At 44.2% G+C, this 15,605-nt stretch overlaps 1 protein-coding gene across 27 annotated transcripts in view; it reads right to left on the reverse strand.

The window, feature by feature from the left end:
• Nucleotides 1-15,605, reverse strand: part of DOCK9 (dedicator of cytokinesis 9) — a 323,976-nt gene that overhangs the window by 59,321 nt on the left and 249,050 nt on the right. For all 27 annotated transcript variants that reach the window (XR_009496611.1, XM_059892120.1, XM_059892137.1 and 24 more), the window contains 4 exons: nucleotides 14,376-14,489; nucleotides 14,040-14,255; nucleotides 12,449-12,506; nucleotides 10,806-10,912 (listed from right to left, as the gene is read on the reverse strand). Coding sequence is in view for 26 of the 27 variants with exons in the window: in XM_059892120.1 (XP_059748103.1) it covers nucleotides 10,806-10,912; nucleotides 12,449-12,506; nucleotides 14,040-14,255; nucleotides 14,376-14,489 (495 nt within the window). In the remaining variant the exon portion in view is untranslated. The remainder of the gene's footprint in view (nucleotides 1-10,805; nucleotides 10,913-12,448; nucleotides 12,507-14,039; nucleotides 14,256-14,375; nucleotides 14,490-15,605) is intronic.

The following is a 15,605-nucleotide window of genomic DNA, read 5'->3' on the forward strand; positions in this document are numbered from 1 at the left end:
AGTCGGACACGACTGAGCGACTTCATTGTCACTTTTCACTTTCATGCATTGGAGAAGGAAATGGCAACCCGCTCCAGTGTTCTTGCCTGGAGAATCCCAGGGACGGGGGAGCCTGGTGGGCTGCCGTCTATGGGGTCACACAGAGTCGGACACAACTGAAGCTACTTGGCGGCAGCAGCATACAAATCTCTACAGATTTATACCTAATTTTTCCAGGTTTTTAATGTTATTATAAACAGTACTGTTTTTAAATTTTGATTTTTTTTTTTTTTGTAGTAAAAGCCTTTGTTGAGTAAGATTTAAAGTCACCCGGCATATGTTTGTAGGAATTACACAAAGTGATTGTTGACACCATGGTGCGACTATGGTGTAAGTATCTAAGTGTGAAGAAGGCTGGTTGAGTTTCGCATACTGATCTTCTATCCTATGATCTTGCTAAACTCAGTTTTAGTAACTTCTCTTGTAAATTCTTTTGGATTACTTATGTCACAAAAGACAATTACATCTTCTGTCAACATAGGCGATTTTATTTCTTTTCTTACTGCACTGACTAGAATCTGCAGCACAGTGTTGAACAGGAGTGGTAAAAGCAGATATTCTTGTCTTGTTCACAGTTTTAGGTGGAAAGTATTCAGTCCTTCACCATAAAGTATGATGTTAGCTGTAGGTTTTTTGTAGATAATCTTTTTCTTGAAGAAGTTCCTTTCTATTCCTAGGTTTCCCCTACCCCCTGCAAACTCATGAGTAGATATTGAATTTTTTCAAATGCTTTCTCTGCATCTATTGAGATGGTCATATGATTTTCCTTATTTGTTCTGTTAATATGGTGAATTATATTGATTGGCTTTCCAGGGCTGAACCAACGGTGCATTGTCAGGGTAAACCCTACTTAGTCACAATGTATTCCTCTTATTTGTCTATTGCTGGATTAGGTTTGTTAATATATTTTCAAGGCTTTTATAGTTGCCTTGTAACATGTGTGTATTCCCTATTATTCTGTACACGAATGGCAGGACCTGTGTGTTTCATTACCAACCTCATGTTTCATTATAGTCCTAATGGCTATGATTTATAGGTCCAAAGAAAATAAACATTTAAAAAGCAGTTTCGAATCAATTCACCAGAAAATATGATCTGACTTAAATCAACCATCTTTAAAACAAGACATTTAACTCCTATGTCATATTTACAACATACAAATCATAAAGCTCATCTGTGTGACTGAGCTCTGTACCAAAGCTTATAAAGAGGTATACCAGTTGTCTCATACTTTTATTGTGGGTCCCATTAAGTGCAAACACTAAAGTCAGATATATGTAGTGATTATCCTAACAGCTACAAAGAAAAACATCAGCAAAGGTCCTAACACCGTATCTGTTCATCCTGTATCTGTATTATGAGGATGCAAAGCCTCTCTGTTTCCTCTTAGTTTTGTCTCAGATCTTTTCCAGTGGACAATCTATCCAGGTTAAACATGGCAAACTTTTAGGATTCTTCTCATGCTTCTGATTATAAAAAGCTACATAAAAGAAAAGCGTAAAAATATAATCTATATAATATCAGTATCCATATACTTACTTTACCATATTTATAAAACTGGGAAATGTAATAAAGGTCTAATCTAATTTGGGAGTTGTAAGGATCAAATAACATTTTACTCATCAAAACGCTCTGAAAACCAAATGTTGTAAGTAAATAACAGACCAGTTAAACAAACTTCTCTTATTTCAATCATCACTTCTACTTTGTATTCATTTTTGAAATGAATCTTATTTCTACTGAGTAATGTAATATCCCACAGTGCCACATACATATTTGGTAGGCAAGAATTTCTTGGATGAGTGAATCAGTCTGCATTTTTACAATATTACTAACAGCTGTCCTTCGCTGTAAGGAAATGAGTTGAGTTCCTGTATCAAAGCCTTGCAATTTTTACATATCTTACATCACAGACATCACCACTGGGGATTTACTGAGCATCTTCATTCTCCTTGATGCTGTGGGACTATGGCAGAGGTGAATGAATTCTGAGAAGACCCAATTTCCCATCAGGAAATTTTGTACAACCAAGGTATTCTTCTGATAACGAAATAGACAAAGGCATGGGAAATTACCCATCTTAAAGCTATTCTCAGGTTTAACTTACAGACTAGTCATTTGGCCCCTTCTTTTCTCACTACTGGGCTTTGTTCAAACTATATACGGTCCACACTGTAGATGTAAATACATATAGTGATGACACCCGACTTACTGTGGATGGGATCAGAGAGACCTAAAGATTCTTAATTCTACACTACAGCAGTTACAGCAGCACAGTGAGACTCTAGAGTAACTTTAATGTAATCTCGTAGAAAACTGAAAATTCTTCTCAAAGAGTTCTAAATGTTATAACCAGGCACAGTCACTACCACATCATTAACTTGATTCTTCGTTCATTCACCTACACATTTTACCAAGAATCTATTATGTGCAAGGCATTGTGCTTGACACTGGGTTTATAAGACGAGTCTGTATAAATAAAATGTAGTTTCTGTAGTTTATAAAAGTGGCTCTGTAGATTTTTACCAAATGTGGAAGGCAGGTTGGGATAGTTTAGCAGGTGACGTGGTATACATGAAACTGGCTTTGAGGAGGAGGCCCCCAAACACACTCACAGGTTATCCTTCAGAGCAGCTAGAACTGATGGACTAGAGACTCATGATCACCAAATGGAAGAGATGTGACGTACATGTTCAGATACTGAGGACAGAGAAAAAACCCACAGTGATTTCAGAGATGTGCCAAACTGCACGTCAGAAGGGTGGCACTCTGAACTGAGAGCAGCAGGCACTTGCTGACTTTACAGTAGTCTGTGTGTCTCTGGGTGAGTCCTAGGGTGGCCATCAATCACACGAAGAGAGCGCTTCCTGCTCTCATGGAGCTCAGAGTCTCTACGCAGACCCATAAAGAGATTGTAAAAGATGGTGGTGAGTGTGCTGATAAGGCTAAGCCCGGGGAACCAGGGATGCAGAGAGGAGCAGCAACCATCCAGTGACAGGGGAAGGGAGGGGCATGGAAGGTTGCTGAAAGGGCCAACGGACAGAGTATTAACAACGACCAGGAGTTAGCGGGGTAAAGGTGAAAGGTGGGAATAGCCAGGAAGCGAGGAGACCTTTCCGGAGAGGGACCAGCATAGGTGGAGACTGTGTGACGGCGGCGTGATCTGTGAGGAGTTCTTAAGTAGGTTGAGGGGCTGGAGGATAAAATCTGAATCAGACAGTGCCAAGAGATGGGGCTGAGGAGGCGGAACGATTAAAAACCCTGATTAAATAGCCACACTCAGGGTTTTAGTGTCTAACTCTTTGCGACTCCATGAACCATAACCCCTCAGCCTCCTCTGTCCATGGGATTCTCCAGGCAAGAATACTGGAGTGGGTAGCCTTTCCCTTCTCCAGGAGATCTTCCCAACCCAGGGATTGAACCAGGTCTCCCACATTGCAGGCGGATTCTTTACCACCTACCAGGGAAGCACCTTTCCACGTTAAAAATAAATTAATAGTTGAATAGAGATAATTTTTATGAGACATGAAGATGCACACAAACATAGATAAACTGCCCCAACCAGGAAGTATTCTATGAGATGTACCTTGATTCTAAAATGATGCTATGTCTCGCCTCCTAAGGTATTTGTGTATAGCAGCCTTTCAGGTATATTTTAAATGGTTTGAGATTTAGTCAATAAATATATATCAAATAGAGCATAAATATATATCAAATAGAGCTTATAAGTAATCTTCTGGGCCAAGTGCTCCTAACTGTGAGACTAAGATGTGAATACTACTTTTACTCATTTGTCAAACTAGAAACACATGGGAAGTTTAATAACAAGGACATTTGAATTCAAGCAGCCTATCAGTATGATGGGCAATTCATTTCATTATGGAAAAATCTGCCATTCAACCAGAGGAATGCCCCAGAATGGCTGGAAAACAGGAATGTTTGATAAAGTGAAGAGAGCCTAGTAAATAATTATGAAATAAGTATCACAATTTGATGGTGCATATCAACTTATATATGCTCCTGGACATTATTTTATCTTTGCTTCTGATCAGGAGGCATTTAGGATTTATATTTTATCAGTCTAAATATCACATTGTAAAAATGATAACATATACCATAAAAAAGGAGAGTAGTTATAGATTTTACCTAATAATAAACTAAAAATGGCTTTTATTTTTAAAAAGGTTAGTCCTTCTCTCATAAGGGTAGAGTATCGATTACTGAGCATCAAAGTTTAATTTGGTAGACTATTTTTCTGGGCTCCAAAATCACTGCAGATGGTGATTGCAGCCATGAAATTAAAAGACACTTACTTCTTGGAAGGAAAAGTTATGACCAACCTAGATAGCATATTAAAAAGCAGAGACGTTACTTTGTTACCAAAGGTCCGTCTAGTCAAGGCTATGATTTTTCCAGTGGTCATGTATGAGAGTTGGACTATCAAGAAAGCTGAGCGCTGAAGAATTGATGCTTTTGAACTGTGGTATTGGAGAAGACTCTTGAGAATCCCTTGGACTAGAAGGAGATCCAACCAGTCCATCGAAAGGAGATCAGTGCTGGGTGCTCATTGGAAGGACTGATGTTGAAGCTGAAACTCCAATACTTTGGCCACCTGATGCGAAGAGCTGACTCATTGGAAAAGCCCCTGATGCTGGTAAAAATTGAGGGCAGGAGGAGAAGGGGACAACAGAGGATGAGATGGTTGGATGGCATCACTGACTCAATGGACATGGGTTTGGGTGGACTCCGGGAGTTGGTGATGGACAGGGAGGCCTGGCGTGCTGCGGTTCATGGGGTTGCAAAGAGTCGGACACGACTGAGCGACTGAACCGAACTGAATATCAACTCTACAACTAGATGTTTATAGTTGGTACATTAGATTCTTTGAAATAACCAGCAATCACAGATAACTAAGTTTGAGAGACCATATATCAACACAAAATTACAAAGAGTAAAAACAGCAAAGCCTTCATAGTAACTAAACATTGGGGCATATATGAACAATTTTCTCAACAGAAATTCCACGTGTTAATTTACTTTGAATTCTCAGGAATCCCTTGAAAATCAGAACTAATACTGATAGTGGTCAGACAGCAGTGACCTTGAAAAGCGGTCATACAGAAAGTCTAACAGTTTCCCCCCTTGTTTAAAATCTAAATGCCAAGTTTTTTTTTTTCCCTAAATTATCAATACGCTCAAAGAACTGTAAGTAATTAATGGTCAGGGGGAAGGATAAAAACCTTAATGAATTTTATGCATCTGGAAAGTACACATTTTATGATATTAGACTAGTCTTAAAAAGGTCTCTGTACACTAAGCTCATGAGCCATTCAGGAAGCTGTTTAAACTGGAGCTAGTCAGTTGTTTTTAGGTGTGGGCACCTGAGGGCAGCGAGGACCTGTCTCTGGAAATGGCTAACGCTGAGCATGGGTGCGCGTGTGTGGGTGTGTGTGCATGCATGCTTGAAAATGCCTTATGAGCCTATGTATGTGCAGGGGATTTAAAATTTTTCAGTTAAATAATATTTGCTGCATCTTACAGTTGACTGATTTAATTTAACCTTTCCTATGAAGCTTGTTGTTGCTCAGTCACTCAGTTGTGTCCGACTCCTTGCGACCTCATGGACAGTAGCATGCCAGGCTTCCCTGTCCTTCACTATCTCCCAGAGTTTGTTCAATCTCATGTACATTGAGTTGGTGATGCCATTCCAACCATCTTATCCTTTGTGCCTTCTCCTCCTGCCTTCAGTCTTCCCCAGCATCAGGGTCTTTTCCGGTGAGTCAGCTCTTCACATCAGGTGGCCAAAGTATTGGAGCTTCCCTTCGCTAGCTGTCTTGATTATCTACCATTTGGGAATAACTGTCAGCACGTGACCTGACTTGGGCAATGGCCTACATCATGGCATCATTCATATTTCCACTGTATTATCATTTTCTCAAGATATAGCTCAAAATCCCTTGTATCAGAATAATCACCTGGGATGCTTGTTAAAAATACAGATTCCCAGGCACTACACTTACCCAACTGGATCCGGGGATGGGTGGGGATGGGGATTTGGATTTGTAACAGGAATCTAAGTAAGTTTTAAGCAAGCTAAAGCTCGAGGACTATCACACCAGGTGAAACTTCCTGAGGCAGGCACCCCTCTTATATGCCCCGGGTCAGCACATGGCACACAGCTAGTTATGGAACAAATCGACACACGTAGGTGCTAGACGTTTCCAGGCCACAGACAGCTGAGACGACTTTCAGTTCAGATTGTGGTTTAGGTTTAGATTCTCCTCAAAGGCAACAAAGCATCAGAAGTCGTGCCGTGTGCTAAGGGCAGCGGCTGCATCACGTCCACCTGTGTCTCCAGCACAAGGAAGCGTAGGAAATCCTTGCAGCGTGCAACAGGGCGGTATGTCCTGGTATGAGTCGAGGGAGAGCAGTCAGGTAAGTTCTGCGGGCCACGTTCCCTACTGCTACTGGCTTGGAGAATCCTTGTGAAAATGAAGATACACTATATAGCTTTTATGGTTCTAAGAGCAGTCTTGGTCACGGAAAAGTAGATCCTTAGCCCTTACAGGGTTACAAAGTCACTGAGCTTGGATGAGATGGAAACAGAGGAACCACAGAAGATGTTGTGTTGATGACTCTCTCTTGGGATGTTCTGTAGGTGTAAACATTTTATGCTTGTTGTTTCTGAATAGAGACCGTTTGGCTAATACAAAGCAGTAACCTGCCTGGTTGACCTCACGTGCTTACTCTGTGAACAGTGACCGTTATTGGTCTGGGGAACAAAACTGGAGTGTGCCAAACAGTCGATCCTCATCATTCGCTGTGGTCATGTTCTATAAGGTCACCGCCAACACTGAATGTGTGAACACTGAACCTCCACTCCTTGGGGAAATATAGGGTTAGGCTCGGGTTATAAAATTTTGACAATTGATTAGTATATAAGCTTGTTTTGTGTGTTTCTGTTTAAAGACAGCTAATTTAGCACATACTGCTACTGTATGATTAACGCTGAACCCATGACCAAAAGTGCTGTTAATGCTGTCTGAACAGAGCTTATCCAACAAGTCAGGCACATCCTGAGCTCAGGAACACCGGACAGCATTTTAGTACCACACTCTGCGGCTGGGCAGTGACCCCTGTTTACAGCAGGAGCTAAACAAGGAGGCAGAGTGTTACTTGCTTGGCCTCATCTGGGAACGTGTGGGCTCTAAACTTGTTGCGGCTCTGTGCGGGTCCCCAGATGACTGCGAAAGCGCTTCAGCGCATGTTGATTTGGGGGCTTACAGAGCAATTGTAGCACCTGGGAGAGTAACCAGGGTGGACCGCATTTCCCATTTCCCCACTGCAGTCCCTCTTGGTTCCGTTTCTCCCTTGCTCTGTGCTGTGGGGGCCAACGCGCCAGGACCGCTGGCCTGCCTGCTGGACTCCTCGTCCACTGGCTGCTGGCTGGGCTCAGCCAGTGCCAGGCCAGCAGGAGACTGGTGGGCAGGAGGAGTGGGGGGTGGCCGTCCCTCCCTCCCTCCCTGCCCCCGTGCCAGGACTGAGCCCGGGCAGGGGACCCTCTCTGTGTGGTTTCTCTGTCCCCGCCCTTAGCCCACGGGTGGACGGGGGCAGGCCAGCTGCTGCCCACCTCCAGGGTTCTGCAGTGTTCCTCGCTGGTTCCCCTAAACCCTGACCAAACTTCTGAAAACAGTCTCTTTGTTAGAGCTGCTTCCATTGCTGCGTGTGCAGTTTCCTTCTGGGACTCTGACTGTATGGGAATAAAGAGGGAGGGTCTCGAGACGACACGGGGTTGTATGCAATTCAGACACCCCAGGAGACAGAATGCTTCCATCTGCATAGGCTCCGGTTTGTAAGACAAAATGTAAACAGGAATGGGCTGTTTCTCTTTAATCAAAAGCAGCTGGGAGGGAGTCTGCTCTTTGGGTCAGAGTCAGGCAGGACGGACTGCTACCAGCGAAAGCTCATCTGAGGCCTCCTGCCAGGAGAATCGCACATTTTTAGGTCGTGTCTCTAAAATCACATTGGAGAGCACCTTAGGCATTTATATGTATCCAACAATGCAGATTACAAGGGCAACGATTCTTATTAAGCTATTGTTCCACACCCATTCCCACCAGCTTTCCCCAAAACTCCTCTGGCAGAGATATTCGACTTTCCCTTTTTCTTGAAACCTTTTGAGGGCCAGGGCAAAAATGGTTACATGGCAATTTCCGTCGTTGTGACTTTTGGTACACACTATTTTTTCACTGCTGGCTGTTTTCCATCTTAACGTGCAGGGCTCGCTTGGGACTTTACAACCCCCCAGGTCGCATCCTAATCATGACAGGTCGTTATGGACTATGGACCTTGTTAAAGATTTACCAGCTTTATGCTTTGAGGACAGGGTGGAAAATCTATATTCTGAAAAAGAGCTGATAAAGTTTTCCCCATCACATGTTTAGTCATTATTCAGAGTGGGTGCCATTCACAAATTTCCCCGATGAATCTGCCCTTGGTTTCCTGGGGCTCACTCCCTAGGCTACTGCCTAGGCTCTGCTCCTCAGTCTCTTTCCAGCCTATGACTTAATCTGATGAGCCATCCTGATCTTCATTTTATCATCCCTGAGGACAGGTTATTCACAACTGTTTAACTTTCAAATCTTTAGTTGTTCTTGGTATCGCTGTTTTCCTTATCGTGAATTCTAAACAAAAGTGCTGTGCTCCAGAGAACTGACTGGGCGACAAGGGACAAGGGTGGTTCTTCCAGGGAGCCGATGCATTCAGGTTTCTTTTCAGGGAAAAACCCAGTCAAGCTCTCCTTGAAGTGAAGAGTTCAGTGCCAAGAGCGTGCGGGCCTTGTTGCTGAGGGTCAGGCTCACACGTCAGAGTGAAAAATTTAAAACCATCATTGGTCCAGGCATGTCAAGGTGGAGAGACAGTTGAATGGTTAATACCATGTAGTAAACAACTGGCTTTCCCCCCCTCCCCTTCAGAATACTTAAGAGAACTTTACGTATTTTGGCTAAAATTAATTTTTAAATATAAAGTCACTCAATATATTATCTTTCTTTCTCATGGTTACTTTTTAATTTAGGGAGTCATTTGAAACCACAGAATTTTTGATGGTGGTTCTTAAGCCTTTGAGGCTTAAGATCCTTTTATATATTATAAAAATCATGGAGAATTCTTTAAAAATAGGTGAGAACTTTTATGTATATGGGTGTTATCTCTCAATATTTACAATATTAGGAGTGAACACTGAAGAAATGTAAAAATATTTATGCATTAATTTAAACTCATAATAATAAACGGATTACATGTTAACAAAAATAATGTTTTTAATGGGAAAATTTTAAAAAACAAGAAGAGTGGTACTGTTCTACATTTTTGCCACTCTAATGTCTGGCTTCATAGGAAAAGCCTGGATTCTGGCCTCTGCTTTTGCATTCAGTCTCTTCAATATACTATTCTGGATGATGCAGACAAAGAAAATCCAGCTTCAAGGAGACAGGTGGAAAAGGAAGGACCTCAAAGACTTCCTGAAAGGTTACTGGGGACCCCAGGGGCCTCGGGGCCTCACTTTAAGAGCTTCTGATTCATGGATGGTCAGTGTCATGGAGGATGCTTGCTCATGGGCCCTGCTTACTGGCATGAACATGATCAAAAGTCCTGATATTAAGTAGGACCTCCAGTCATCAAAAACAATTACAACAGAGGCAGAAGATGTTTACTCCTTTCTCTGTTCTTTCTCTCCACATGAAGAAACAGACCACTTTATTTTTCCTTAAAAGAAGGGCATGATTAAAAAGCTTTCTCCCGACTGTTTCATTTTGCTTTAAAGTTGAGAGGAGGCAGGCACACGTGAAAAGCTCTTCTGGCAGACACTCATGGAAGAAGAAATCAGGGAATGTAGCAGAAAACTGGCTTTTTTTCAGATACCTAGCTTTATTTCAAAACTGTCTACTCACGGAGAATGGCTGCAAGGTGACCCTGCTTTGGCAAGGAACTTGCAGAAATTGCTACAGTGATCTAAAGTCAAATGTTTTGGTCTCTCTGAGGGGTGGGACAGGGTGGTCTTATCTACTCATGATGCTCAGGCCCTGGGGGCAGCACTCAAGCAGAAGCAGGGATCCAAGGATGTGGACAGGGGCTGCTCTGCCCCCAAGCCCAGGCTGGCCTCTCGTGGCCTTGCATGACTGGGGACACTGATTGAAAAGTCAGATTAAAACAGATAAACAAATAAACCCCATAAAACAGAGAAATTAATTGCTGAAAAGAATGAGAAACCTTATGGTTCAAAACAGTGTACCTTTTACCACGAGAGTTTAAGCTCTCAGTCTTACATCACTACTAACCGGCTTGGCAAACTCTCTGGGCTTCCCTTGTGGCTTAGTGGTAAAGGATCTGCCTGCCAATGCAGGACTCGTGGGTTCAATCCCTGGGTCAGGAAGATCCCTTGGAGAAGGAAATGGCAACCTCCTCTAGTATTCTTGCCTGGGAAATCCCATGAGGAGCCTGGCAGGCTACAGACCATGGGGTTGCAAAAGAGCTGGACACGACTGAGAGACTCAACAACAACAACAAACTCTCTCCAGAGGAGAGGAGGAGTTCCAAGAAAGGGGCCTGGCAGGAGCTTGTGCCCGTGTTCTGGAGAATTATCTTAGTTAGAGCAAAGTGTGTACACAGCGGCTGCAGAGAGTAAACCCTGGTTTGGGGGCAGGGGTGGGGAATGGCAGCACCCGAGACTCTCGGTGACCCGAGCTCCCATGGGCTGCGGTCCTCACCTCGTTGAAGTGGACGTCCTGCATGCCGACGTCTTCCATCATGGAGGCCTCCTCGTCGATGTTCGGGGTGATGACCCTGAAGGCTGTGCATCCTTGTCTAAACATGCCTAGAATTGAGAGAGCAGGAGACAGGTGGAGTTATCAGCTGAAGGTGGATGAGCCGTGAGGGTGCTTCCTGCCCTGGTTTGTCTCTGGGCTGAATGAAAACCAATCTAGAAATCTTATGTCTCATGCCAGCTTTGCCACAGGGAACCTTGGGGCCACCGGGCACTTGCCTTCATTCGCTTCCTCATATTTGACCCCCACTGCTCTCCATTTGTTTCTTTTTCTCATCCATTTAAAAAATTTATTTATTTATTTGGCTGTGCTGGGTCTTAGTTGCGGCACATGGATACTGGAGTAGGTTGCCGTTTCCTTCTCCAGGGGATCTTCCTGACCCAGGGATCGAAGCCGGGGGCCCCTGCCTTGGGAGCACAGAGTCTTAGCCACTGGACCACCAGGGAAGTCCTTTCTCATCCCTTTTCATTTTTCACCCACCTTTATTAAAACGTATGTAATCCTTAAATAAATTGAAATAGGCACTGAGTCAAATTAACAGCAAAATACAGTAACAACAATAGTTTGATAAGATGACCCATGCTCAGATACCAAGAAAACTGAAGGAGCCAAAGCCAGTCAGAGAAACAGGCTCCGAAACAACTCTGTTTCTTTCCAGCTGTCATGTCACCCCCTCCGCTGGGGGTGACCCAGAACTCGGAGAGAACTCGCCCTGCTGCTGCAGGAAGCGGTCCGCCAAGAGGTAACAGGGCGGCCGCAGTGGCTTGACGTTATTCCTTACACAGAGCAGGGTTCAGCCAGACCTGGCGCAGCTGTGCCCCAGTACACACGGGAACACAGCCAGCTTTTCTGAAAGCCCCGTGTTCTCGATTGGGAAGTGGAGATGAGCAATGGGTGTTTGACCAGAGGGGCCATGAGAGGATTCACAGCCTGCTGATGTGGAAACCAGCCCTTACACACAGGGGGGCGGCGCACACTCCCACCCGCCCCTTCCATGCGGAGGCGAGGTCCCAGCCTGCGCGCTGCCTCCTCGCACGACAGAGCCAACCCGGCTGTGCTCCAGAAAATGCTATCTGATGACCTGCTACAGCTGCCGTGTGATGGATAAACAGTTCCAGGGAACTACCTTCAGGGAAAATAAAATCTCTCCAGCTGGAGACCAGCCAGCCAGCCAAAGACCAGAGGCAAAGCTCATTAACTAGTTTTTGCAAGATGGAGTTATTAGCAAGAGGTTCTATGACAACACGCCACCTACTTTTGTTTTGCATTTTTGCAGTGCCTACCGAGTCAAGTAAATGTCACATCAGCGAATTAAAAAAAACAATGAGTAAGTATAGAAGGAAATGGCAACCCACTCCAGTATTCTATTCTTCCCTGGGAAATCCCATGGACAGAGGAGCCTGGCAGGCTCCATGGAGTTGCAGAGAGTCAAACATGACTAAGTGACTAAACAACAACAACACAGTGTACACACACACACACACACACACAGCCTCCACCTCAAATCTTTCTGAATGGCTCTCGCTTGTCTTTGCTGCTTTGTAAAATTTTACAATTGTTTCACAAAACACAGAATCATTTCTTACCTTTCCGTGTGAGATATTCTGCCACCAGGGCTGTGACATGGACATAGCACATTGCTGCCTGTAGTAAAAGACACATGCTTCAGAATCACCTGTTATAATGCACAAAGCTCACCATCAGAAACCTAATGACTGTGTGTACTTATGTTAGATCTCAGGGCATCAGCTAGTGTTCCTAATGGCTGACATCTTACCTATAGAAAAAAGTGGGACAATTCATACAAATTGAAATTATGAAACTATGAATTCAGATGAATGGCAACAAGCTTGGTAAGGCCCATTTCTATCTAGAATTATTTAACTTTTATTAAAGATAAAAGATTTTTAAAAAGCATTTTATCTTACTATATCTAAAATTTTGGCATTATTTCTCTTAAAGGGAAAAGACGATCCCTTGAAGAAAAGGCATGTGCATTCCTATATTCAGAGAGAACTGCTCAAACTTCAGGGGCTAATATATTTTTCTGTCAACCTAAAAAACAATGAAGTTATACATTTTTTCCAAAAATAGAATTCTAAATGAAAGTAATGTAATGTCCAATGGATAACATTATAAACACCTTTAAAATGTAAGAAAAAACAAAAATAAATTCTTTTAACCGAATTGCCATGGTTTATAAAACATCAAACATAGCTGTTAGAAATGAACCTACTGTAAGGTTCTAATGCCTAAGCCCTGGTTCTCATCAGAATGGTAGAAAAATTACTGCTACTAACAAGTGCATAATTCATTTTTATTATGGCTAATGGATATTTTAGATTAAACTTCTGATCAAACAGAATGGACTCTGAATAATCAAAAAGTAAGAATTGCTACATACACTTTTCAGATATAGGATACAATTTCACTAATTCAAGCAATTAGCATGTTTAAAAGTAAAAGCATATTTCTTTGGTTGTTCTCCTGATCATACCTAAATGCCACGGGCGTGAACCCTGAGCAGAGTTTTTGTGGGAACATGAAGAGAACCCGCCTTACAGCCCATCATTGTCCTTAACTGCCCCATTTTACAGATGATGTCACTGAGACACAGCAGGGTTAAGAACAGGCTCAGTGTCACCGAATTAGTCAATGTTGGATCTGGGAGCCAGTCTCCTCGAAGTCCACACACCCCACCTCCACACCTGCCATGCTGTCGCTCACTGAACCATGGCTCTGCACCCGGGGCGGCTCTGACCCCTGCTGCGTTCACAGACAAAACCACTGCCTCGAAGAGGAAAAGGCCATGCCCTGGCTGACTTCTGTATCAGGAAAATCTCACTTTACCATAAAATAGTTGCTTTTTAGATCAGGAGAGGACTTCTGATGCAGAAGCCGAACGCATCTGCACTAACGGGCACGTGTGTGAGCACGGGTGTCTTCTAAGAGCTCACAAACAACGCTCCTGGGACAGAGAAAGCCCCTTACGATATTCCAAACTGGAAAACTGCTAAATGACTATGAAGGAGCTCTGAGCCCAACACTGAAGTATCACATGCTTTTAGCTGGCTTCTTGGAATTACTGGGAAGTTTCTCTCATAATCAGCTTCTTTCAGTGAGTGGGGCATAACTCGTTTTCTCAAAAAGCCTGGACAGACAGGCGCGTGGGGCTACCTCTGACAGGTCCCCGTTCTTCACGTGGATCCGAGCCATGCTGTCCAGCCACGTCTTTCGGAGCTCGGGGGTGCTGGCGTAGGACTTGGCCAGGCTGTACTGGAGGTCCACCAGCATCTCAGGGTCAGCCTCGTGCTCCTTCATCTGCGCCGTGGCCATCAGGACTGTGCGGATCCTTTTGGTCAAGTCCTTCACGTCTGAGGAGAAGGTGGTGTGCTGGAACAAGGGTGGAGGGAAGATAGGCTTTCAGCTGTGATTTGTCTGTCTGCGTGTGTTTCCCAGATGATAAGGCCGGGTCTCGGGGGGTAAAAAGTAAATCGGCACCGGGCCACCTACCTTGATGAGCCTGTCACTGTTGGCGCAGTTGTTGATGATAGACAAGGACTGCTGGAACCTGGTTCCCCCGATGCCAACAACATCTGCTATCAGCTGGCTGACTGAAATAACAATCTGAGGGACACACAAATGTGAGCTAATCAATTCACCTTCACGTGATGCCCCTGGCTCGGCCTCTGACTTTGGTCACGGTGTGCATGGGGATGGGGCAATGGGAAGCCTGCGAGCAGGGGTCGCCCCAGTGTGGGAAACAGTGTCTGAGTATTCCCCTCCCACTTCCAAGAATTATTCCAGAAGGTGCCTCTGCTCTCCTTGCGTCTTTTGTTTGTATAGCAAAATGGTGACGAGGCAAGTGTAGAGGAATGAGAAGCATATGAGCCCATGTCACTTGGATAATTACGGATCACCTTCTCTAATAGACATGGAGACCTTATTATTTACTTCTTTGGTTTTGGCTTGGATTTATATGGGCTCAGTATTCAAAAGTGGATGACCCTCTGCATTTATTATTAAAACATGTACATATTAACCATGGCATGGGGGAATCTGTCTTTTGGGGGTCTATATTAGCACTGCCTTGACCTAGTTACTCAACTAAACTGTGACCTGTCCCCCCATCCTGCACCACAGCCAGTACTAAGTACTGTCACCAAGTACTGTTAACGCAGTCTCCTTTTCTTTCTAACCTCTCCTTGACCCAGGACTCCATCCTCTCTGGCCTAGACTTGACATGGTTTCCCCACGGTCTTCCGAGCTCAGGCCTCGACTTCCGGATCCTTTCTCAGTCTGGAGTCCAGGTGATCCCCCTGAATATGCAATGATGCCTCCACATTCTCAACCCTACTGTCTGGACCTTCTCCAGCTCCCTGGCTGGCCCCTTTCTCATCCAGGGCCTGGAACATGCTCACCCCCAAGCCCCTGTTCATCTTTCAACCCCCCGGGAAGCCCCTGGCCCGCTCCTTGGTGCACTGAAATTCTCCTGTTACGGCCCTGGGCACGTGGCACAGAAGCCTCGCGGTCTGCCTATCCTCCGGGGATGACGACACCCTGTCCGGGTCAGGAGAGGGTCCTGCTTTGCTCCCGGCACCCAGGAATCCTAGCATGTAGTTTGCAAACGATAAATACTTGTTTTCAAAAAGGAATAAGTACAGAGACAGAGAAGGCACTCCTGTGTGTTTGTAGAAAAAGAGGGTCTACAGAAATACCTGAGCCCCTAGTGTCAGGCAGTTT

The sequence above is a fragment of the Bos taurus genome, chromosome 12, assembly GCF_002263795.3.
Source record: "Bos taurus isolate L1 Dominette 01449 registration number 42190680 breed Hereford chromosome 12, ARS-UCD2.0, whole genome shotgun sequence".
NCBI classification, from domain to species: domain Eukaryota; kingdom Metazoa; phylum Chordata; class Mammalia; order Artiodactyla; family Bovidae; genus Bos; species Bos taurus.